Genomic DNA, 25,561 nt, shown 5'->3' on the forward strand with positions numbered 1-25,561 from the left:
TAACAGTTTCTTTTATACAGTAGCAAATTCTGTTGCGCTTTACAATTGGACACAATGATAAAACAAAACTGGGTAATAAACAAATGGTCATAGAGGTAGGAAGGTCCTGCTCTCAAGCTTACAATCTATAGGGAAATAGGCATTGATACACAAGGAAAGACACTATTGCATATTTGTCCACTGGATTGCAAAGGTTCTAGGTGGGATGCATGATATCACATCACAGCAATGATGAAACATGGTCAGAAGGGGAAGGGAAAGTGAAGAGAGAAAATATGTGGAGGATATGTGCGGACTGTACAGTGGGGATATAATCAGATAGGAAAGCTTATGAAGGTTGAGTGATCGGTTCTGGAATGTGATAAGCTAGTATGAAGAGGGGAGTTTTCACGGAACGTTTGAAGGTTTGGAGACTAGGGGAGGGTCTTATTGTGCATGTAAGGGCATTCCACAGAGAGGGTGCAGCCCGAAAAAAGTCCTGCAATCATGCATGAGAGCAAGTAATGAGTCTAAATGAGAGACGTAGATCTTGAAAAGAGCGGAGAGGTCGAGTTGGGAGATATTTTGAGATGAGCAAAGAGATGTATATTGGTGTAGTATGGTTAATAGCCTTATGTGTGAGTAAAAGTATTTTAAATTGAATATGGTAGAATACGGGTAAACAATGGAGAGACTGACAGAGCTGATCTGCAGACGATGAACATCTAGCAAGGAAGATTAGCCTTGCAGCCGCATTCAGAATGGATTGTAGTGGTGAGAGTTTCTTTTTGGTAAGACCAGTAAGAAGACTATTGCAATAATCAATGTGGGAGATAATGAGAGCATGGATTAGAGTTCTTGTGTGATGTATGGTCGTATTTTAGATATTTTTTTAGATGCATGTAACATGATTTTGAGACAGATTGAATGTGGGGAGCAAAGGACAGTTCTGAGTCAAGTATGAAACATAGGCAGTGAGCTTGTGGGGTAGGGTTGATTGTTGAGTTCTCAACAGTGATAGAGATATCAGGTTGGTAACTATTGGCCAGTGGAGATATAAGTAACTCTGTTTTGGAAATATCAAGTTTGAGGTGGCGAGATGACATCCAAGATGAAACAGCAGAAAGGCATTCAGTGACCCTGACCAATACTGATGGTGACAAACCTGGAGAGGATAGGTAAATTTGAGTATCACCTGCATACAGATGACACTGAAATCCAAAATAGCTGATTAGTTTACCAAGAGATGAGGTATAGATTGAGAAAAGCAGAGGACCTAAGACCGAGCCTTGTGGTACTCCCACTGAAAGAGGTAGCGAAGAGGAGGTGGATTCAGAGAAGAGAACACTGAAGGAGTGATTAGATAGGTAGAATAGGAACCAAGAGAGGACTGTGATAAAGTAACAGTATAATTTAAGGAAAGGTACATTGGTTGTACACATTTGTAATTGTCTCAATTGATCAAGAGGTGTTCATAATTAATACGAATTTTCTGAAGCAAGAAATGAGTGGACTCAAGAGGTTAGCATAGCCCTTATAGTAGTATAAAAAAATAATTATTTATTCTATTAGATGCTGATTATTTACATAAATAATGATCATTATATGTGTAACTATAGTATATGGAATATAATATAATATAAAATACAAGTGAAAATGCTTCTAAAACTAGAATCCAATTATTAATTACCTTGCTTTATGAGAAAAGATTATAGTATCAAATGACGTTTTATAGAGCAAATAATTGCTGGATACTGAAATTTCATTTTACTCTATATTATTAAATTTGATTCCATTGACTAAATTCTATATTAAATAAGAGTAACATAAGGAATAATGCCTTGCTATTGTTAAATATTCATAGAAAACAATTTGGATTAGAGTCCTGTAATGTACGCAAATCACTTTATCTTTTGCACTAATAGCCATATGCTTTAAAGCATATATTAACAATATAAAACAATAGCATTAGTGTAATGAAAATCAATGGATGAATTCTGTATTAACCCCAATATATTACAGGTTGAGTATCCCATATCCAAATATTCCGAAATACGGAATATTCCGAAATACGGAATCTTTTGAGTGAGAGTGAGATAGTGAAAACTTTGTTTTCTGATGGCTCAATGTACACAAACTTTGTTTAATACACAAAGTTATTAAAAATATTGTATTAAATGACCTTCAGGCTGTGTGTATAAGGTATATATGAAACATAACTGAATTTTGTGAATATACACACACTTTGTTTAACGCACAAAGTTATTAAAAATATTGGCTAAAATGACCTTCAGGCTGTGTGTATTAGGTGTATATGAAACATAAAGGCATTCTGTGCTTAGACTTAGGTCCCATCACCATGATATATCATTATGGTATGCAATTATTCCAAAATACGGAAAAATCCGATATCCAAAATACTTCTGGTCCCAAGCATTTTGGATAAGGGAGACTCAACCTGTATTATCCTTCATATTTCCTTTATGATTAACTGACAATTTATTGTACCTTAGAATGGAAAACTGTATCTTGTCTGAGATATTATTACTTTAAGGTAAGATTACCTACAATAACTGCAATAATTGGATGTATTAAATGTAGCACATGTACAGCTGCAGAATTCATCATTATTTGATTACAGAGTAACATGTACACACTATACCTACAATATTCTATATTAAACTATGTGTAATATTAAAGTTTGCACAATATTCCACTGATTACTTCACATAATAGTGTAAAACGTGTTCTTGCCTGTAGCTGTTCTTCTAAAGCAGCTGTAGCTCTGTCTCCACTTGCTTCATCCACCACCACTACCATATGAGTAAGTGAATTTACTCGAACTTGTTCTTGTTCTAAATCATCCTGCAACACCTAAAAAAAGTTGAACGTTAAAATATTAGAATTGTAATAATTCATTACTTTGTACTAAATGAATGATGTAGTTATTTAAGAAATTGAAAGAACCAGTTTGTCCAGCAGTTTTATTATCTTTCATAAAATAATACTTTTTTCATCATCATCATCATCATCATATGTTTTTGGATGAACAGATTAAACAGTATTAAATAAAGCACAGACAACAATGAATTCATACATACTACAAAATTATACAATAATCATCAACAAATTGTCAGAGTATAAACAGAACATAGAACTGCAGGTACTGCTACAGAGGAAACATTAATACAATTGTAAATGGTCGAGATGGTGAAAAATTACAGAAGAATAACAAAATGAGTTTTCATTTTGCAGGGCAGGAGAGTAACTACCATGGGTGCAGGTGATGCTGTTGATACATGGCCCAGATCACCTCCAGGCATCATCTCCCCTTGCACACATCCCTTGCCTCAACTGCAATGAGTGGCTAGCCCCTTTTTAAATAAGCCATGGGTTCATCCTGCCTTACTGCTTCTCACCTTCCAATTCCTAAACCCATTACCTCTTACTTCCCCCCTTTCATCCCTCAACTCCACTTTCATTCCCCCCCATCCCTGCCCGCTCAGCTCACCTATAAAGTTTGCCGTCACCTGAAACCAGCTCATCTCATGCCACAGAACATTGCTTACTGGGGAATGCTGTGATGCTCCTAACATTCCCTGCACTAGAATCACCAGCTAAAGGTGTGTGTAAATGTTTTTGTCAGAGCTAACTGCTCATTAATGATAATGTGGTGGAAGGTAACAAGCTATAGAAGGGGATCAGCATCTGGAGTGGTCTGATGGTGAAGTTTTATTACATGTGAAAGTAACTCATGGCATATTACTAGCATATGGAGAAGTCTGATGGCACAAAAGGGGCACGTGGAGGGGTCTGATAGCATACTGTATAAGGAGCAATTGGAGGAGACTTTATACAAAGGGCATGTAGAGAAGTCATATGTCATATTAGGAATGTGTGGAGGGGTCTGAAATATTATGGGCACATAGAGGTTTCTGATGGCACAAAAAGTTATGTGGAGGAGAGTGATGGCATGTTAGGAACATGCAGAGGGGTTCTGATGGCTTATAAGGGTATGTGGATATACTGTATAGTGGGCTATCTGGAACTCTGAGGAATCTGACCCAGGTGTGCTACTTACCCCCACCACAGGCTTCCTACAAAAGGCAGCCCAGCTTGTCCCGATAACAATCTTAAATTCCAGTAAAAGGTATGGGCAATAATGATGATTAGTAATAATGAAAGTATAGGTGAGATAAGAAGAAATAAACAGAAATGCAGTTTATGGATGCAGAGGAAGAATGTGTTATAATCTGCTGTAAATACTTGGTAAATTGACCTATCAAATAGATTTTTAGAAAAATGTATACTATGTTTAGCTATTAGCCAGTATTTATTATAAAAATAATGGGTTATAAAACAATGTGACATGTTTCTTAGATGCGGGTAGTTTTTAGAGACAAATAAATACAGTACAGGGGTTAGATTGTGTGGCAGATGGATCAAACAGGCATAGGGTAACAGCAGATGAATTTGTAACACATTTGTGACAAGTTTATGCAATTATGGGAGACACATAATGCAGGGTTGGTATATATAGTCAACAAAATATGTTTGGAGATACAAAGTATGTAAAAGACAGAATACAAAAGGGTTAGTTAATCCATTAAGAAATGTTAAAAGAAGCTACGGTGGAGTGCTGAGGAAAAGGTGTTTGAAAGCATTTTGGGTGCCTTCAAAAGTTTGCAATGGGGCTCACAAAGTTCTAGTTACGCCGGTGGCACAGTGGTAATTGTGGCCAGGACTTTTTGCAGCTTTCCTCATTTACTTTTCCTGGGTCTCTTCTGCCATAGTGCCTACATGCTCTATTTTATACTTTCCTATTAAAAGCAATAAGTGCCCCATGGAACCTATTTTCGTGCATGCTGCTTGAGTGATGAGGGTGCAAGAAAGGCCAGTGTTCCTCAGGTAGATACCATTTTAAACAGGGGTCTCAATCTTTAGATACTTTATTCAATTTATTAAGTGAAAGTAATGCCATGTCATGTTTATGGCAATGTTGGAGCTGGAGCCACTTTCTCAACATTTATTACTAGGGACCAACTAAAGCTGGGTGCACACAACACAATATGTCATCTGATCCAGTGGATTGGACCAACATATTGGACACATCATCTGATGTGTATCTGCTATGACACTGATGATGCACGCTCCTATATGTCATCACTGCCAAATGCAGCATGGCCCCCGCTATCGGCATTGGCAAGTGTGTATGTACTTGCCAATGACGGCTCCCCTGCCAGGTCCCGTTGCCTGCAATGTCATGCTAAGTACACATTGTTAAGTGTAAACCCAGCTTAAGATGTGGGACTGTGAGATAACTGCAGGAGAATGTAAATATCTTGAAGAGAAGTATTGTTGTGGAGAAGTGGCTAGCTGTTTACTATTCATAAGACTGTATTGCTTTAGAGAGCTTGGCTGAGTTATAGTACAAAGGCTGAAGTAGAGGAGTAGAACTTGCAGGTAGTCAGTAGCAGTGAGTAAATTCTTATTACATACACCTTCAAGCATGGCCATATCTTTAATGGGTGCAAATTGTGCGGTGCACATGGAAAACCTCTAAATATTTGCAATCTCCATTTAATACATTTTATAAGAATACATTGGCCAGATAAATAAAATATTGTTTTTGAAACAAAAACCTCATTACTGTATATTGTGAGATCTGCATTTCATATGGAATGACTTTATTGTACAGGCTTATATTTTTCCATTTCAGTAAATTACCTTCTCTGAGTTATTTTGCGTTATTAGAAATGAAATAAAAACTACTATTACTGCTGAAACTAAATTACATTTCCTAAATACAAAGCTTTGGAAAAAAGGATTATATAAAAAGACATTTACATTAGAAACGACATTTATGATTGGCTATAAGTTTAGTTATTTCCATTTATTTAGTAAAGTGCAACACGATGAGAGTGTTGATTGCAGGATCAGCACAAAAAAGCAATCTGGGGAGCAAAAATGTATTCCTGGCACTGCAATCACTAGATGTATAACGTCACTGAAGATCCAGCTAGACACTGTACTAATGATTTTGTGATTCTGATTTATAGAATTCTCAGCATCATTTCCCATAAACCTGATATGCTGAAAAAGAGCACATTTATTTTTTTTGTAAACGAACAGTATATTTTAAAACGACTATGCTATTCTCAGACCTACTATGAATTTGAATATGAAATGTATAAGCTATTTATAAGCCAGTTAAATTCTATCTCAATTTAGTTCAGTGCCATTCAATTAAAATAAGTGAAAATGATCAAAAAATGATGTGCTCCATATCTCTTGGTAACTACAAGATATACGACTACTGTAAATATTTACTAAAGTACTTTGTCTACAGTATATTGGCCTTGACCAATCACATTCAGAATAATTTGTTGAAATACACTGTTTTTTATTTATATGGCTTTGCAAAAATGGATGAATTAGGAGCACCATTCTTCATGTTTTAGTGTGTTTGTAATTATAATTGGTTCATGAAGTTTTTCAACACCTCCTGTTTTGAAGATTAGATTATGCACATATAATTGATGAATAACATACATACTGTATGGTCCCAAAAAATCAGTCAATCACATTGGAACGTGTGAACTGTTACAAGGAAAACAGGGACAATATGTTACAGGATATTTAATCTCCATTTTAGTTCAGAAAAACTAGTTGAACAAGTTAATTTACATTTCAATACATGTGTCCATGAAAATACTGGCTTTTGTTTAACATGCTGACCACTCCCTACAGGGTCAGATTAAAGGTAGTGGGGGCCCAGTGCAACATAGGTTGTGTAGGCCCCCATGACTACTATAATTGCTTGCATTTGACCAGTAATGTTTTATGATATATGTGAGTCTCAATTGTTTATATAAGTACATTCTTACAATTACATACAGTACTTGAGTTCAATCTTTCTCGAATAGAATTATCCTGATAATTTAGAGGTAACCTTTCGAGAACATTATTAAAGGTACAGTATATAATTAATGATTCATTTATGTAATTTTATGAAATGATAAAAACAGTACACTTGCTTTAGGAAAATGGGTGGTCATTCCGAGTTGATCGCAGCCAGCAACTTTTTGCTGCTGCTGCGATCAACTAGAACACACCTGTGGGGGAGTGTATTTTAGCTTAGCAGGGCTGCGATCGCTTGTTCCGCCCTGCTAAACTAAAAAAAATTCTAACAGAAGTAGACTAGGCCTATTCCTACTTACCCTGTGCGATGGATCCAGCGATGATGGGCCGGCTTTGACATCACTCCTCCGCCCTCCATTGTCCTGGACATGCCTGCGTTTTACTTACCACTCCCCGAAAATGGCTCCAAACAGTCCGGATCCGCCCTGCCATGCCTCCTTTCTGTCAATCCTCTTAGTGGTCGCCGCAACGTAACGTGTCAACCCCTGTCACCAGGCAACATCGCGCATGCGCACTACGGCCGCAGCGCATGCACATTCTGCACCCATTCACACTGCAGCGAAAAGCCACTAAGTGCGAACGGGTCGGAATGACCCCCCAGAGATTTAGATTGGGAGGAGGAAAAATAAACTTCCTTTACACACCCAATAGTGGAGTATTTTGTGTAACCAATATAGTAAAAGAGCAATAAATGTGAATGCCATAAAAAATAAAAGAGATGGGTTCAAGCAGTGGGAGAATTCCTATGCCAAAAACCAACCTGTGTCTTCAACACAATACAAAAATAGGGAGGACCACAAAACTATAAAAGAAGAACAACATTTCTGCATGCCTAAAACAAAATCTTTAAATAGTCCTACTGTAAAACATCTTTTGACACTTGTGATCAAAGAACCTTCTAAGATGAGAATCCTTTAAAGCAGAAAAGCCAAGACACATACTGTACATCAAATGTTTCATCCATTAAGTGGACTTTATAAGGGGATAAATTCAAGAGTGTATGTAGACAAAGCAAACATTTTCAATTTATACAGTACAGGTTGAGTATCCCATATCCAAATAATCTGAAATATGGAATATTCCAAAATACAGAATTTTTTGATTGAGAGTGAGATAGTGAAACCTATGTTTTCTGATGGCTCAATGTACACAAACTTTGTTTAATACACAAAGTTATAAAAAATATTGTATTTTAAGACCTTCAGGCTGTGTGTATAAGGTGTATACGAAACATAATTGAATTGTGTGAATGTACACACACTTTGTTGAATGCAAAAAGTTATTAAAAATATTGGCTAAAATTACCTTCAAGCTGTGTGTATAAGGTGTATATGAAACATAAATGCATTCTGTGCTTAGACTTGGGTCCCATCAGCATGATATCTCATTATGGTATGCAATTATTCCAAAATACAGAAAATCCGATACCCAAAATACTTCTGGTCCCAAGCATTTTGGATAAGGGATACTCAACCTGTAGTTAAAAACAGGCAATTGGTATTCAATTACCTGTAATAGTGTGGTTAGAAGATAATTTCCAATATTGAAGCAATAGTTAATGAATCTGATGAATATAGCACATCACTACAATTTTATTATAATAATTTGGTCTTAACAAATATACAATGATTAGCCATCTTATTTAAATTGTAGTCCTTTGATTGCAGTCCCTTATTGTAATGTATTAAGTTTGTACAATTTCCCTCAAATTATTTATCTGTGTGGCTCATGTAAAATGGCAGCATTCATAATCTTCAATAAAATGGTGAGCACCAAGTTTTTTTTCTATTACCAAGGATGTGGATTGATTGTTATTAATAAGTGGCTAATGAAAAATTGACGTGACCTTGATCTCCCACAGAATAGGTACAGTACCACAATGTTCTATCACCTATTACTGCTGTGCAATAATGTATAATAGATATTTTTATTCATTGCTCCAATTATTGTAGAATAGATCTTAGAAGTAATAGCCATTTTGATAAATTCTCCCTTCATTTCCAGTTTTTGGTTACAAAACAGGCAGTAATGCTATGAAGGGGAACCTGCCTGTTTCTCATATTGGAAATGGTCTTCAACCCATAGATTAACCAATGTCCTCGTTTTAGGGACTATATAAAGTGCCACTGCTATGTGCACACAGGGGCCACAGAATTATTTCACATTAAGGGGCGAAGTTAGAAATTAATTTTGACGCCCCTGCTGCGGTGCTGATCTACAATCTTTCTTCCCCATACCCCCATCAGTGCGGGGGAGCGCTTACTTCCGCATCCCCATAGGTGGCTTCAACTTTAAAAGTAGTCTGCTGCACAGGGTGCGGTGTCCCTTCTTCTGTACTGGCTGGCTGTCTCACCACTGATGCATTACCTCCTCCCAGTAATGCAGCAGCATCAGTGAAGAGACAGCCAGCTATAACAGAAGAAGAGACACCGCACCCTGAGACAGCAGACGTCTTTTAGAGTAGAAGCTGCCCACGGGGATGCGGAAGAAAGCTCTCCCCAGAACCCGCGCCTCCATCATGTTTGGGGGAGTCAAGTTGCCCCCCTGTTCTGACGCCTCTGTGTGCACATACAGTATGCCTTTGTTCTACCCCCTGAATGGATGAAACATATTTTAGAAAGCATGTAGATAAATGGTTGCTAAATATATTTAATTAGATTTCTTTCAATAACTAATATCATGGAAGTACCTGATAAGAAATGTTTCATGTTACCTATATTTGGAGTAATAGGTTACTTATTAACATCATGGCTGCATTAGGCAATTTAATAATTATCTGCTTGTGTTAAACACAATCTTTCCATTTCATAATGAATGTAAGCAATAAGACTAGATTCTTTAATTACTTTTACTTTCTAAAATCAACTGTCCTACTCACAATTTCTATAAAAGATTTTGATGGAAAATGGGCATATAAAAAAAATGTTTTAACAGGTTATTTAAAAAGTATATATAACACAAACTGTCAAAAAAGTGAAAATATATGTATATTTTAGCAAAAGATTTTGCTTTAAGTGCTATCATTTTCTCACAGATTTATACTAAAACAGATCACAAAATCAGTTCTAAAAATGTGATTCGAAAAACTGTTTTTAAATTAGGCAAAACTGAATTTATTTTTATTTTCTGTCAATCATATTAAAACAAAGTTCTTTCAATGGGGTACAAAAACATGATCTACTATTGTTGAAAACATATAAACAGCTATAAAATAAAAAGTTCCCTTCAAATGCTAAATGTCGTGTAAAGGCCAGTACTGACGGCCCGATGTGGGAGAGATGTGTGCTGAGCGAACCGCTCAGCACACATCTCTCCCGCCACTCAGCACAGCGCGATGTGTGCTGAGCATGCAGGGGGAGACGGGGTACCACTTATTAACCAAGCGGGTGAAATGAGCAACCTGCTAGATTGGCCTGCATGGCAGGCCAATCTTGCATCAGCGATAGCGATGCACGGGGCTGTGCATCGCTATCGCTGTGAGGGGTACACACAGCGCGATCATGCTTAAAATCTAAGCAATTTAGTCAGATTGCTTAGATTTTAAGCAGTGATCGCTCCGTGAGTACCCCCCTTAACACAGACAGTGATTGTTTCTTAGATCTGATGTTTTGAACAGTTATTTTAAGACTGATAACAACAGCATGGCAAATATTTGTAAATTTAGCAATTATTTGCTTGTTTTAAACACAATCTATTTCATGTGTAATAAATTTAAGTAAAATATCTATACTTCACAGGTAGACTCATAAAAGAAATAACACTCTAGAAAAGTATTAACAGATACATTTGTAGCCACTAAGAAATGTGCTAAAAGATTACAAGATCTGCTGAAAACATGTCTAGCATGTACATTGTTTTAAACACTTCATAAAAATCAAAACAAAAAATAAGGCTGGAGCGGCTATATCCAGACTCTGCAAAGGAACCAGATGAGGAGTCAAAGTGCATTTTTCTTTTTTCCATACATACAAATTGAAAACATTGTGAAATGGGATGTACTGTACAGTCCACTATATTAATGTTTATATAGCACCATCATCTGTCCAGAGAATACTGTGATTGTCATTTAGAGTCTGAATTTCTTAATATAGAAACACACACTGGTTCATTTCTGTACTGATACTCATGTGTCTCTGTCTGCACTGCAAACTGTCCTGCTCACATTTTGGGTGCTTGGTTCTGCTGCTGCACAAGAGCGAAAGCTATTGATGTCAATGTGCTCAGGCTGGGTATGGGGCAGGCCCAGACAGAAGGGGGGTTGGGGTACAGTATCCACTGCACACCCTCTTAATCTTGCTATGCAAAAAAGGTCACACTTGGCTACTTCTGGGCTACAAGTTCTACAATGGGCAAGGATAGACTAGATAGGGCTCTAGATTAGAAAATGGAGTGAATTCTAAATTTTGTACCATTCACTTTAGTATCTTACTATGGTGCCATGGAAAACACCATCTTGGTAGAGTATCTTGGTAGTGATTGCTTCCATTTCATATCCACTATACCTTGCATACCTAATGCAGAGGTATATATTGCTGGCAGGGGCTGGTTTTACAGTATTTAAACTGCCAAATTGGTAATTCAAACCTATATGATATCACAGATGCAACTCTAAAGTACAATTAGGAATCAGGATCAGCTGCTTTGTCTGCAGGCACTCATAAAAACTTTAAAAGGTGCTTTCATAGCCACCTTGACAGTGGTGCTCATTCTTTAACACTTAGGGGTAAATTTACTAAGATGGGAGTTCTGTTTAAGAAGGGATGTTGCCCATAGCAACCAATTAGATTTCAGGTATTATATTTTAGAAGGTGCTAGATAAATGAGAAGTAGAATCTGATTGGTTGCTATGGGCAACATCCCATCTTAAATAGAACTCCCATCTTAGTAAATTTACCCATTAGTATCTAACAAACAAAAGAGTGGTCTGATGTTTCTCCCTCTGGAAGATGAGGTACCCATAGAGATTTAAATAAACGTAATAAATGAAGTTCCTCAACTAATAAGAATAACTAACGGGACTGTGGGTAAATATAACTTTGGAATCTGTTAACCTCAGCATGCATTCTGTGAGCAAATGCTACAACTAGCCATTGGTTTCATAATCCAATTTAGTAGCTTCATTTTTAACCTAAGGTGATTTTAAGCTTCATAAACTTAATAAAAATAGAAAGCCTCACTACTTTTTAAGTAACAAAAAATAAGAATTTACTTACCGATAATTCTATTTCTCATAGTCCGTAGTGGATGCTGGGAACTCCGTAAGGACCATGGGGAATAGCGGCTCCGCAGGAGACTGGGCACAAAAAGTAAAAGCTTTAGACTAGCTGGTGTGCACTGGCTCCTCCCCCTATGACCCTCCTCCAAGCCTCAGTTAAGATACTGTGCCCGGACGAGCGTACATAATAAGGAAGGATCTTGAATCCCGGGTAAGACTCATACCAGCCACACCAATCACACCGTACAACTCGTGATCTGAACCCAGTTAACAGTATGATAACCGTAGGAGCCTCTGAAAAGATGGCTTCCAACAATAAACAACCCGATTTGTTTGTAACAATAACTATATACAAGTATTGCAGACAATCCGCACTTGGGATTGGCGCCCAGCATCCACTACGGACTATGAGAAATAGAATTATCGGTAAGTAAATTCTTATTTTCTCTGACGTCCTAGTGGATGCTGGGAACTCCGTAAGGACCATGGGGATTATACCAAAGCTCCCAAACGGGCGGGAGAGTGCGGATGACTCTGCAGCACCGAATGAGAGAACTCCAGGTCCTCCTCAGCCAGGGTATCAAATTTGTAGAATTTAGCAAACGTGTTTGCCCCTGACCAAGTAGCTGCTCGGCAAAGTTGTAAAGCCGAGACCCCTCGGGCAGCCGCCCAAGATGAGCCCACCTTCCTTGTGGAATGGGCTTTTACAGATTTTGGCTGTGGCAGGCCTGCCACAGAATGTGCAAGTTGAATTGTACTACAAATCCAACAAGCAATCGTCTGCTTAGAAGCAGGAGCACCCAGCTTGTTGGGTGCATACAGTATAAACAGCGAGTCAGATTTTCTGACTCCAGCCGTCCTGGAAACATATATTTTCAGGGCCCTGACTACGTCCAGCAACTTGGAGTCCTCCAAGTCCCTAGTAGCCACAGGTACCACAATAGGTTGATTCATGTGAAACGCTGAAACCACCTTAGGGAGACATTGAGGACGAGTCCTCAATTCCGCCCTATCCGAATGAAATATCAGGTAAGGGCTTTTATAGGATAAAGCCGCCAATTCTGATACGCGCCTGGCTGAAGCCAGGGCCAACAGCATTACCACTTTCCAAGTGAGATATTTCAAATCCACTGTGGCAAGTGGTTCAAACCAATGTGATTTTAGGAACCCTAAAACTACATTGAGATCCCAAGGTGCCACTGGAGGCACAAAAGGAGGCTGTATATGCAGTACCCCTTTGACAAACGTCTGAACTTCAGGCACTGAAGCCAGTTCTTTCTGGAAGAAGATCGACAGGGCCGAAATTTGAACCTTAATGGATCCTAATTTTAGGCCCATAGACAATCCTGCTTGCAGGAAATGTAGGAAACGACCCAGTTGAAATTCCTCCGTAGGGGCCTTCTTGGCCTCACACCACGCAACATATTTTCGCCAAATGCGATGATAATGTTTTGCAGTTACATCCTTCCTGGCCTTGATCAGGGTAGGGATGACTTCATCTGGAATGCCTTTTTCCTTCAGGATCCGGCGTTCAACCGCCATGTCGTCAAACGCAGCCGCGGTAAGTCTTGGAACAGACAAGGTCCCTGCTGGAGCAGGTCCTTCCTTAGAGGTAGAGGCCACGGGTCCTCCGTGAGCATCTCTTGCAGCTCCGGGTACCAAGTTCTTCTTGGCCAATCCGGAGCCACGAGTATCGTTCTTACTCCTCTCCTTCTTATGATTCTCAGTACTTTTGGTATGAGAGGAAGAGGAGAGAACACATATACCGACTGGAACACCCACGGAGTTACCAGAGCGTCCACCGCTATTGCCTGAGGGTCCCTTGACCTGGCGCAATATCTGTCCAGTTTCTTGTTGAGACGGGACGCCATCATGTCCACCTTTGGTTTTTCCCAACGGTTTACAATCACTTGGAAGACTTCTGGATGAAGTCCCCACTCCCCCGGGTGGAGGTCGTGTCTGCTGAGGAAGTCTGCTTCCCAGTTGTCCACTCCCGGAATGAACACTGCTGACAGTGCTATCACATGATTTTCCGCCCAGCGGAGAATCCTTGCAGCTTCTGCCATTGCCCTCCTGCTTCTTGTGCCGCCCTGTCTGTTTACGTGGGCGACAGCCGTGATGTTGTCCGACTGGATCAATACCGGTTGACCCTGAAGCAGAGGCCTTGCTTGACTTAGGGCATTGTAAATGGCCCTTAGCTCTAGGATATTTATGTGAAGAGACGTTTCCATGCTTGAACACAAGCCCTGGAAATTTCTTCCCTGTGTAACTGCTCCCCAGCCTCTCAGGCTGGCATCCGTGGTTACCAGCATCCAATCCTGAATGCCGAATCTGCGGCCCTCTAGAAGATGAGCCTTCTGTAACCACCACAGGAGAGATACCCTTGTCCTTGGAGATAGGGTTATCCGTTGATGCATCTGAAGATGCGATCCGGACCATTTGTCCAGCAGATCCCACTGAAAAGTTCTTGCATGGAATCTTCCGAATGGAATCGCTTCGTAAGAAACCACCATTTTTCCAAGGACTCTCGTGCACTGATGCACTGACACTTGTCCTGGTTTTAGGAGGTTCCTGACTAGCTCGGATAACTCCCTGGCCTTCTCCTCCGGGAGAAACACCTTTTTCTGGACTGTGTCCAGAATCATCCCTAGGAACAGTAGACGTGTTGTTGGAATCAGCTGTGATTTTGGGATATTTAGAATCCACCCGTGCTGACGTAGCACTACCTGAGATAGTGCTACTCCGACCTCTAACTGTTCCCTGGACCTTGCCCTTATCAGGAGATCGTCCAAGTAAGGGATAATTAATACGCCTTTTCTTCGAAGAAGAATCATCATTTCGGCCATTACCTTGGTAAAGACCCGTGGTGCCGTGGACAATCCAAACGGCAGCGTCTGAAACTGATAATGACAGTTTTGTATCACAAACCTGAGGTACCCTTTGTTGCCATATGGGTAATTGTCTGCACTTAGTATAATATTAGGCTAATAGATGTTGTCTGAATCAAAATATAATTCATTATAAATAGGCGATGTTACCATAGTGGACAGTATACTGGATATATATATTGTAAGGTATAACTTAAATAGGTTTGAATGTATTAGTCTTATGTTTTGAGAACTTAGTAGCATGTATTTCTGTGTGTTTTATTGCAAGATTATGGGTCATTATGTAAGAGACAGGTTTTCTCTGTGTAAGCCATATAGCCAGAATACACAATATATTGAGCATTACACAAATTCATCCCTTCCATGCCATTATTCATATCTGTATTAATCAAAGGATTAATGTCTGATCTGCGCTATACCAAGTACAATTAAATCAAAGTTTACATGATATGTAGATATATGTATACTGTATACTTGATTCACACACAGCAAATAAATAATTATAACTTGGTGGATAAAGTCAATAGGTCACCTAGCTCAGGTCTCATAATATGCAAACAGTTACTGGTATGAACAGGGTGCATTGGAATTCACAATCAAAGATCTTCATACCTTTAGAAAGTATATCAACCAGCTGGCCTATTGTCCAGTTATACTGCTGGCCAGAGGCAATGATAATATAGGATCAAACCCACTATAAACAGGTCACAATCATTTATGCTAACACCCTAGGGCCTAGGCGAAATAGATCGTTTACACATCCATACAAAGGTAGATCTCTGATGGATAAAGAAATACCAAATTTTATGATCCCAAATTCCCTACATGCTCACCACCGTGGGACGGAGTTAGCAGAGAACGTTTTATTACACTTTGGAATCTGTCAAAACCTATAATTATGTACTTCATTGGAAACTGTGGGGATATACTAGTTTTGAATTGGTAGAATATAGGATAAAAAGCAGCAGACTTTTTAGTTAGAAGAGGAAGAAAGGAGGAAGGAGAAGGAGAAGGAAGGAAGTCAGTCAGGAGGAGAAGTCATGGAGAACATGCTGAAGGAATGATTCTTGGGATGGCAAACTTTAACTTGCAAGTATAAATATGTTAGTAATTGAATTGTTTGTGAAACTTATGTCATGTTGTTTTATGTTATGTAATGAAGGAAGCATAGCATAGCTTAATATAATAATTAGTATATATATCACTACTGTGTATATCTTATTCTGTACGATTTGATCTGCCTGTAAATAAATAATCATATAAAAAGAGCGGTAATATTCAAGCTTGAACTCTCTTTAAGGAATCTTAATTTCATAATTTCATAAGTCATATATATATATATAAGGACTGCATATATTTATCAGCCACTTAGTAAGCCTGACATAATATACTTGCAGATATATATGATAAATGCATATTAATTGAAATATATCCATATATTAAATACCATATATGATATATTAAATATTAATATTCATAAATATGATTCCATAAATCAATATTGGCGACCACGAATTGGACTTGTTATTACTGAATCTGATTATCTGATTTATAATATTTATGAGGAGTAGCAAATGCTATAAGCTGGCTACCAAATCTACAGAATCACGGTGGGGATGTATCTATGAAAATTTATTACCATTGTGTAATGTCAATTTTGTATTCTGTATAACCTAGGATAAATGTGTTAGTGCAATATACGTTATTTTAACTAACATAATATCTATTAGGAAGCAGCACCAATGGCTGTAAGCCTGCTGGCAAAGTACAAGATCACAGTGGAATAGGTTACAAATGAGAATAAAGAATTTAAAGGCCTAGAATAGAAAATGTGCACAGTGGAAATGAGTATATCCAAATAAATGTATAAATGTACCAGGTATTAGAGTTTAACCTTAAGACACCGGTCAATCTTAAGGAGAGGATACCTTCAGTACTAAAAACAAAGAATATATAAATTTAGCATTGTAATGTTAAATATGCAAAAAGTTGCAGCAGCATTAGGAAAAATGCGCAGAACTGCGGCTTTAGAAGCCAAACAGAAATGTAAAGAAGGATCAGGTTCACGTCTTCGTAAGGCGTGCCTGACCATTAATGCAAAAATGCATTCATTATTTAAGTCCCTTAAACAGAAAAATAAACAAAAAAAGTTTGGGGCAGAAGCAAAAAGCCTGGCAGATTGTAAGCAAACTGTCATGACCTCTCAGGAGGAGATAAAAGGAAGTACAAGGGAGAATATTGTAGATGTAGGTGAGACTCAGGACAGCATTGTCCATGTGCAGCACACAGAGTCTGCTATGGTCACACAGACTACCAGCAGAACAGCCTCTTTGGTAAATGAAGAAAGTAGCAATGTGCAGGATGTGTCTATCATCAGACAGCACATTAATGTAAAGGAGGTAGCAGCAATAGGAGATGTCCCCTATACTGTTTCTACTAAAGGGGAAGATTATTGTAACTCAGATTATGAGTATTCTGCTGAATACACTCTCAGAGTTCCCAATGTAAATGAAGAATTTGTTATGCCCTTAGGCAAAGGTGAATTGTCAGCAGATTTAAACACTGATAGCTGCAGTACAGTGCACACAGGGGTGGAGAAGTTCCCCATGGTGAAAACTCCCATGGCAACCAGAGTTGCAAACCTTGAAATGTATTCACCTGGAAACATGTTTAAAGGGAAAATCCATGAAATTAATTCAGGAATGCATGTTTACAAACAAAGTTCCCAAACTTTTGTAACCCCCACACAACACTCAGAGAAATCTAGTGATGGTGCAAATGTTTGCATGCTCTCAGAGAGACCACATGCAGAGTGTCATTCTGCAAACCACACACCAATTAACAATGACACAAAGTATCACCAGGATGAGAATCTTTTTATGCCCTGGCGCCATAACCATTTTATTACAGGTGTGGAAAGACAGAAAGCCCTGGGACCTGCAATACATATTTGGCAAAGTCTAACAAGTTTCTCTCCCCACAAGAATATTTTTCAGGAAATACAAGATGCTTCAAGACCAAGAAGCCATGCCAAGCAGCAAACGCTATGGTTGGAGACAGTCTGGGACCAGGCTGCATCACAAGGGAGTATGGTCACAAGTGAATACGGTAGTATCATTCCTTTACTTGTTAGATCCAATGTAGCCATTGTTTGCTTTGATGTTCCAACAGCCACAGTTTCCAAATTAAACCTGCATCATATCTGCAGCGACAATTGTGCTGCCATTGACACACAAGGTGACAGGAAAGATTGGCACAGGCCAGAAACAATTGTTTGTTTGTTATTCAATCTTTAAAGACACATTTGTAAATTCTGTACCTGATAACATGCAGCAGATAGGACAGAATGCATAGCACGGAAGGTTAAATCACTGTATAAATATCTGTGATATTCATTGTATGTCTTTTTGTTTGATTCATAGTAATCCTGGCAACCTGTATACAGAATGGTGCAAGACTCCAAAAAGACTCTAATTTACAAGGGAAAAGGTCTTCATTAACCCTTTCATCGCTGCTATCCAGCAAAATCTACATAGCATCCCTAAAGACTGATATATGGACAAATCCTCAAGGAGTTTTCCAGTTTCACAAGAAAGGGGAAGGTTTTCATTAACCCTTTCATCACAAGTAATCATTACTTGTCTTTCAAACTACATGTACACCCCCACAACAGTGTACAGCACATCTCATCACTGTGATTATACAGAACTGTCTCATCCCTTCATATACCTTAATCAAATATATATGTGAACATTTGTCTGATATATATATATATATATATATATATATATATATATCATTGTATTATATACCTTGTAAATATTTTATGTTTTTTTTTTTATATTACACAGTAGATACTACCTATGCTTCCTTCGTAAAAGCTTCAAAAGTAATTAAATATCTAATACAGAATGGTATACCGCGTTTTAAACAAATTGGGCCGAGATTATTAAGTGGGATGAATAATTCTCTTAATAAAGACTGTAACAAGTCAAAGAGAATTATTTGTAGCATAACAGGGTCACTGTTTATGCACATGGCTGCATATAACATAATACTGGATGGAATTAGATTTAGTCAAAGCCATTCCTAAATGATATTTAATATCTGTTTGAAGCAAAATTGTATTCATTTATTGTATTGATAGGATGTTACTATATACACATCAAAAGCATTTTAAATAATTATTAGTCAAAATATAGGTAGGATAGAAAACGCCTTTATATGGGTTATACTGGTATAGGGTTATTTAAGATTGAGATGTATAAATAGGTTCAAGGTAGAATAAGGAGACTTAAGACTGCATGGTAATTTATTCAGTGAGGAAATACAGTAAACAGAGTAGGTGTACTACTCGCAGCCATTTGTGGTACTATTGCCCGAAGACAATTAAGACCTACTATTAACAAGCAAGGAAAGAAAGAAAAAAAAAAAAAAAAAAAAGACTGGTTCATATATGCATGTTCTGTTCAAAACCACAACCTGTTTTGTGCAAAGCAATATGGACACTGGTCACAACTGCGGCATTGGATAAACGCAAAGGAAACAGAACTGCTAAGGACTGTATAAAGACCATTACCGAGGGTCGTCACAAGTACTGAATGTTCAAGACACAGCACTCGACGTACACAGCCCTCTGCCTCAAACAGTGAAATGGCAAGCAAAGGAGCAGCTGCTATGAAGAATTCTACTTCAACTGCCTCCATAATGCAAACGCAAGGTGTCTCCAATTGCAAGCAAACCACGCAGATGACAGTCTTATCCCAGTAAATTGCTACAGCCAAGAACAGCAAAAATGTCCAAACGTACTGATCCAGATACAGAAAAAAAGGTCTACAATTGGGCTATGGTATTCCAAATGTCTGTAGAAATTAGTTTTCCTCATGAATACTGAATAAAAACCTCAGTCTGGTCTGCTTTAGTTAAAAAGTAAAATAAGTTTTGGTAAGCTAAGAATTTTTAGAGATTTTTTTTTTAAATCACAATAGTTATTATTATTACACTTATGGTTTATATTATGGTTACAACAAAAGTTATGTTTTGAAGAAATATTCTGAAATGTATTTGGAAGCAATTACGCTAGTTTAATGTGTGGCCAATCAAAATAATTTCTCATGGCCACAAGGGGGCGACTGTTGCCATATGGATAATTGTCTGCACTTAGTATAATATTAGGCTAATAGATGTTGTCTGAATCAAAATATAATTCATTATAAATAGGCGATGTTACCATAGTGGACAGTATACTGGATATATATATTGTAAGGTATAACTTAAATAGGTTTGAATGTATTAGTCTTATGTTTTGAGAACTTAGTAGCATGTATTTCTGTGTGTTTTATTGCAAGATTATGGGTCATTATGTAAGAGACAGGTTTTCTCTGTGTAAGCCATATAGCCAGAATACACAATATATTGAGCATTACACAAATTCATCCCTTCCATGCCATTATTCATATCTGTATTAATCAAAGGATTAATGTCTGATCTGCGCTATACCAAGTACAATTAAATCAAAGTTTACATGATATGTAGATATATGTATACTGTATACTTGATTCACACACAGCAAATAAATAATTATAACTTGGTGGATAAAGTCAATAGGTCACCTAGCTCAGGTCTCATAATATGCAAACAGTTACTGGTATGAACAGGGTGCATTGGAATTCACAATCAAAGATCTTCATACCTTTAGAAAGTATATCAACCAGCTGGCCTATTGTCCAGTTATACTGCTGGCCAGAGGCAATGATAATATAGGATCAAACCCACTATAAACAGGTCACAATCATTTATGCTAACACCCTAGGGCCTAGGCGAAATAGATCGTTTACACATCCATACAAAGGTAGATCTCTGATGGATAAAGAAATACCAAATTTTATGATCCCAAATTCCCTACATGCTCACCACCGTGGGACGGAGTTAGCAGAGAACGTTTTATTACACTTTGGAATCTGTCAAAACCTATAATTATGTACTTCATTGGAAACTGTGGGGATATACTAGTTTTGAATTGGTAGAATATAGGATAAAAAGCAGCAGACTTTTTAGTTAGAAGAGGAAGAAAGGAGGAAGGAGAAGGAGAAGGAAGGAAGTCAGTCAGGAGGAGAAGTCATGGAGAACATGCTGAAGGAATGATTCTTGGGATGGCAAACTTTAACTTGCAAGTATAAATATGTTAGTAATTGAATTGTTTGTGAAACTTATGTCATGTTGTTTTATGTTATGTAATGAAGGAAGCATAGCATAGCTTAATATAATAATTAGTATATATATCACTACTGTGTATATCTTATTCTGTACGATTTGATCTGCCTGTAAATAAATAATCATATAAAAAGAGCGGTAATATTCAAGCTTGAACTCTCTTTAAGGAATCTTAATTTCATAATTTCATAAGTCATATATATATATATAAGGACTGCATATATTTATCAGCCACTTAGTAAGCCTGACATAATATACTTGCAGATATATATGATAAATGCATATTAATTGAAATATATCCATATATTAAATACCATATATGATATATTAAATATTAATATTCATAAATATGATTCCATAAATCAATACCTTGGTGAGAAGGGTAGATTGGGACATGGAGATAAGCATCCTTGATGTCTAGAGATACCATATAGTCCCCTTCTTCCAGGTTCGCTATCACTGCTCTGAGTGACTCCATCTTGAATTTGAACCTTTTTATGTAAGTGTTCAAAGATTTTAGATTTAAAATTGGTCTCACCGAGCCGTCCGGCTTCGGTACCACAAACAGCGTGGAATAATACCCCTTTCCCTGTTGTAGGAGGGGTACCTTGATTATCACCTGCTGGGAATACAGCTTGTGAATAGCTTCCAATACTGCCTCCCTGTCGGAGGGAGACGTTGGTAGAGCAGACTTCAGGAACCGGCGAGGGGGAGACGTCTAGAATTCCAATTTGTACCCCTGTGATACTACCTGCAGGATCCAGGGGTCCACTTGCGAGTGAGCCCACTGCGCGCTGAAATTCTTGAGACGGCCCCCCACCGTGCCCGAGTCTGCTTGCAGAGCCCCAGCGTCATGCTGAGGACTTGGCAGAAGCGGGGGAGGGCTTCTGCTCCTGGGAAGAGGCTGCATGGTGCAGTCTTTTTCCCCTTCCTCTGCCCCGGGGCAGGAACGAGCGGCCTTTTTCCCTCTTGCCCTTATAGGGACGAAAGGACTGGGTTTGAAAAGACGGTGTCTTTTTCTGCTGAGAGGTGACCTGGGGTAAAAAGGTGGATTTTCCAGCCGTTGCTGTGGCCACCAGGTCCGATAGACCGACCCCAAATAACTCCTCCCCTTTATACGGCAATACTTCCATATGTCGTTTGGAATCCGCATCACCTGACCACTGTCGCGTCCATAACGTTCTTCTGGCAGAAATGGACATCGCACTTACTCTAGATGCCAGGGTGCAAATATCCCTCTGTGCATCTCGCATATATAGTAATGCATCCTTCAAATGCTCTATAGTTAATAATATACTGTCCCTATCCAGGGTATCAATATTTTCAGTCAGGGAATCCGACCAAGCCACTCCAGCGCTGCACATCCAGGCTGAGGCGATCGCTGGTCACAGTATAACACCGGTATGTGTGTATATACCTTTTAAGATATTTTCCAGCCTTCTATCAGCTGGTTCCTTGAGAGCGGCCGTATCAGGAGACGGTAACGCCACTTGTTTTTCTCCTTCATTGCCGTGATCATGTAACGTGTGGCCCTACTGGACATTACGTTTGTCTCGTCACCGTCGACACTGGATTCAGTATCCGTGTCAGGGTCTGTGTCGACCATCTGAGGTAACGGGCGTTTTAGCGCCCCTGACGGTGTCTGAGACGCTTGAACAGGCACTAATTGATTTGTCGGCTGTCTCATGTCGTCAACAGTTTTTTGCAAAGTGCTGACATTGTCTCGTAATTCTTTAATTACTACCATCCAGTCAGGTGTCGACTCCCTAGGGGGTGACATCACTAACACAGGCAATTGCTCTGCTTCCACATCATTTTCCTCCTCATACATGTCGACACAATCGTACCGACACCCAGCACACACACAGGGAATGCTCTGATAGAGGACAGGACCCCACTAGCCCTTTGGGGAGACAGAGGGAGAGTTTGCCAGCACACACCAGAGCGCTATATATATACAGGGATAACCTTATATAAGTGTTACTCCCTGTTATAGCTGCTGTATTTATATATTAGCTGCCAATAGTGCCCCCCTCTCTGTTTTACCCTGTTTCTGTAGTGCAGGACTGCAGGGGAGAGTCAGGGAGCCGTCCTTCCAGCGGAGCTGTGAAAGAAAATGGCGCTTGTGTGCTGAGGAGAAAGGCTCCGCCCCCTTCACGGCGGCCTTTTCTCACGCTTTTTTCAGGAAACTGGCAGGGGATAAATGCATCCATATAGCCCAGGAGCTATATGTGATGCATTTTTTTTTAGCCATATAAGGTTTTTATATCGTTTTTATTGCGTCTCAGGGCACTCCCCCCCAGCGCCCTGCACCCTCAGTGACCGGAGTGTGAAGTGTGCTGAGAGCAATGGCGCACAGCTGCAGTGCTGTGCGCTACCTTATTTGAAGACAGGAACGTCTTCTGCCGCCGCTTTCTCCGGACCTCTTCGCTCTTCTGGCTCTGTAAGGGGGCCGGCGGCGCGGCTCCGGGACCCATCCAGGCTGAACCTGTGATCGTCCCTCTGGAGCTAATGTCCAGTAGCCAAGAAGCCCAATCCACTCTGCAGTCAGGTGAGTTCGCTTCTTCTCCCCTTAGTCCCACGATGCAGTGAGCCTGTTGCCAGCAGGACTCACTGAAAATAAAAAACCTATTTAAACTTTTACTTCTAAGCAGTTCAGGAGAGCCACCTAGCTTGCACCCTTCTCGTTCGGGCACAAAAATCTAACTGAGGCTTGGAGGAGGGTCATAGGGGGAGGAGCCAGTGCACACCAGCTAGTCTAAAGCTTTTACTTTTTGTGCCCAGTCTCCTGCGGAGCCGCTATTCCCCATGGTCCTTACGGAGTTCCCAGCATCCACTAGGACGTCAGAGAAATATAATTATATAGCCACATATAAAAAACAGCATTTCTCAGCAGTAATTCTCAAGGTTTTAGTCTCATAAGAGTAATGGTAATGGGCCAGTAGTTGCTATGATACAAAAGGATTTTAAGGTCAATTCTGTTACTTCTACATGGTCTTTCAAACTCCATAAGATTGTGCCAAAAGGGGAATTAAGTCCTAAAGCTTTCAAAATTAATATTTAAACCCTGGAAAAAAAAACAAAATCACATCACAACTTATTATTTGTGTTCCCAGCAGAATTTCCCCAAAATACTCCTTCTCTAACTGCTACAGATTTTATCTATATTAGGAAATGTTTATCATGAGCAAAAACAATAGGACAAGAAATGTACATATCTTTTTGGGGTGTTACACCTGGTTCACATACAAACAAGTACAGTAAGTGTATAAATAAGGTCTGATCTCTCAAGTTGAAGTACATATTTACAGTAACATCTATTCACTGCATATACTGTATAGGTTTCTATGATCTACTGTCCTCATATACTAAAGAAATTATCCAAAGGTATTATTATTATTATTATTATTATTATTATTATTATTATCATGAATATTATTATTATTATTATTATTATTATTATTATTATTATTTGAGTACATTGCTCCGGCCTACTGTACAGTTCCTTACTATTTGGAGCAAATACAATTATTAAGCAAGACTGGATATTAACAGATGAACAAAGCAGCACAAGGGCCCTGAATGTAAGCTTACAATCTACAGGGAGAGAAGAATTTAGTACATAGGAATAAGTGCCACATATTTCATTTTGGTCCAACCATAGAACATCCGGAAAATGTACCTATTGGGGCTATTCAATATAAAAAAATCCAAAATCCAGATGTCTATACAGACAGGTTTACACCATCTCTGGAATATTTTCATAACACATTTATAAAAATGCAGATTCAGGATTCTGTTGGATAACACTCACTGGACCCAGTAGTAATGTTTGGGGCAGATATAAATAATGGTAAAACAGTGATGGATATTTGAATTGGAATAGTGTGTCAAGGACATATAAATGACATACTGTATATTTAAAAGAATTTACCATGTCAACCAACCATTAGTTGATAAAACACATACATGTATTTATAAAACACAAATTTAAATTGCTAAAATATGCCAATGAGTGAAGTATGTCAGAGATCTGCTCATTAATATATGCTATAAAGTAATTTCTTAGTTGTTATATGTTCTTATTTATAAAAATAAATAATGTGACTCCAAAGTGATTGAAGCACTGAAATGAGGATTGAGGAACTGCAGGAATCCTATGGGGAATTTAAAAATAAATAGTTACCACACTTAGGGCAGGATGCACTAAGGTGGTGAAATACATTACGCCACGCATCACATTGGCATTGCAGTGGTACTAATCGCTTATGCACTAATATATGTGATTAGAACTGCAAAGGACTGCTCTTCCGTTAGAGCTGTCCTTTGCAATGAGCGCTGTTCA

The 25,561-nt window shown here is 38.7% G+C and overlaps 1 protein-coding gene across 9 annotated transcripts in view; it reads right to left on the bottom strand.

Moving 5' to 3' along the window:
- The window catches only part of DMD (dystrophin), a 3,641,189-nt gene that overhangs the window by 2,364,342 nt on the left and 1,251,286 nt on the right, over positions 1–25,561 (bottom strand). For all 9 annotated transcript variants that reach the window (XR_010221499.1, XM_063953479.1, XM_063953476.1 and 6 more), the window contains one exon: positions 2,734–2,853. Coding sequence is in view for 8 of the 9 variants with exons in the window: in XM_063953479.1 (XP_063809549.1) it covers positions 2,734–2,853 (120 nt within the window). In the remaining variant the exon portion in view is untranslated. The remainder of the gene's footprint in view (positions 1–2,733; positions 2,854–25,561) is intronic.

The sequence above is a fragment of the Pseudophryne corroboree genome, chromosome 2 (assembly GCF_028390025.1).
Source record: "Pseudophryne corroboree isolate aPseCor3 chromosome 2, aPseCor3.hap2, whole genome shotgun sequence".
NCBI classification, from domain to species: domain Eukaryota; kingdom Metazoa; phylum Chordata; class Amphibia; order Anura; family Myobatrachidae; genus Pseudophryne; species Pseudophryne corroboree.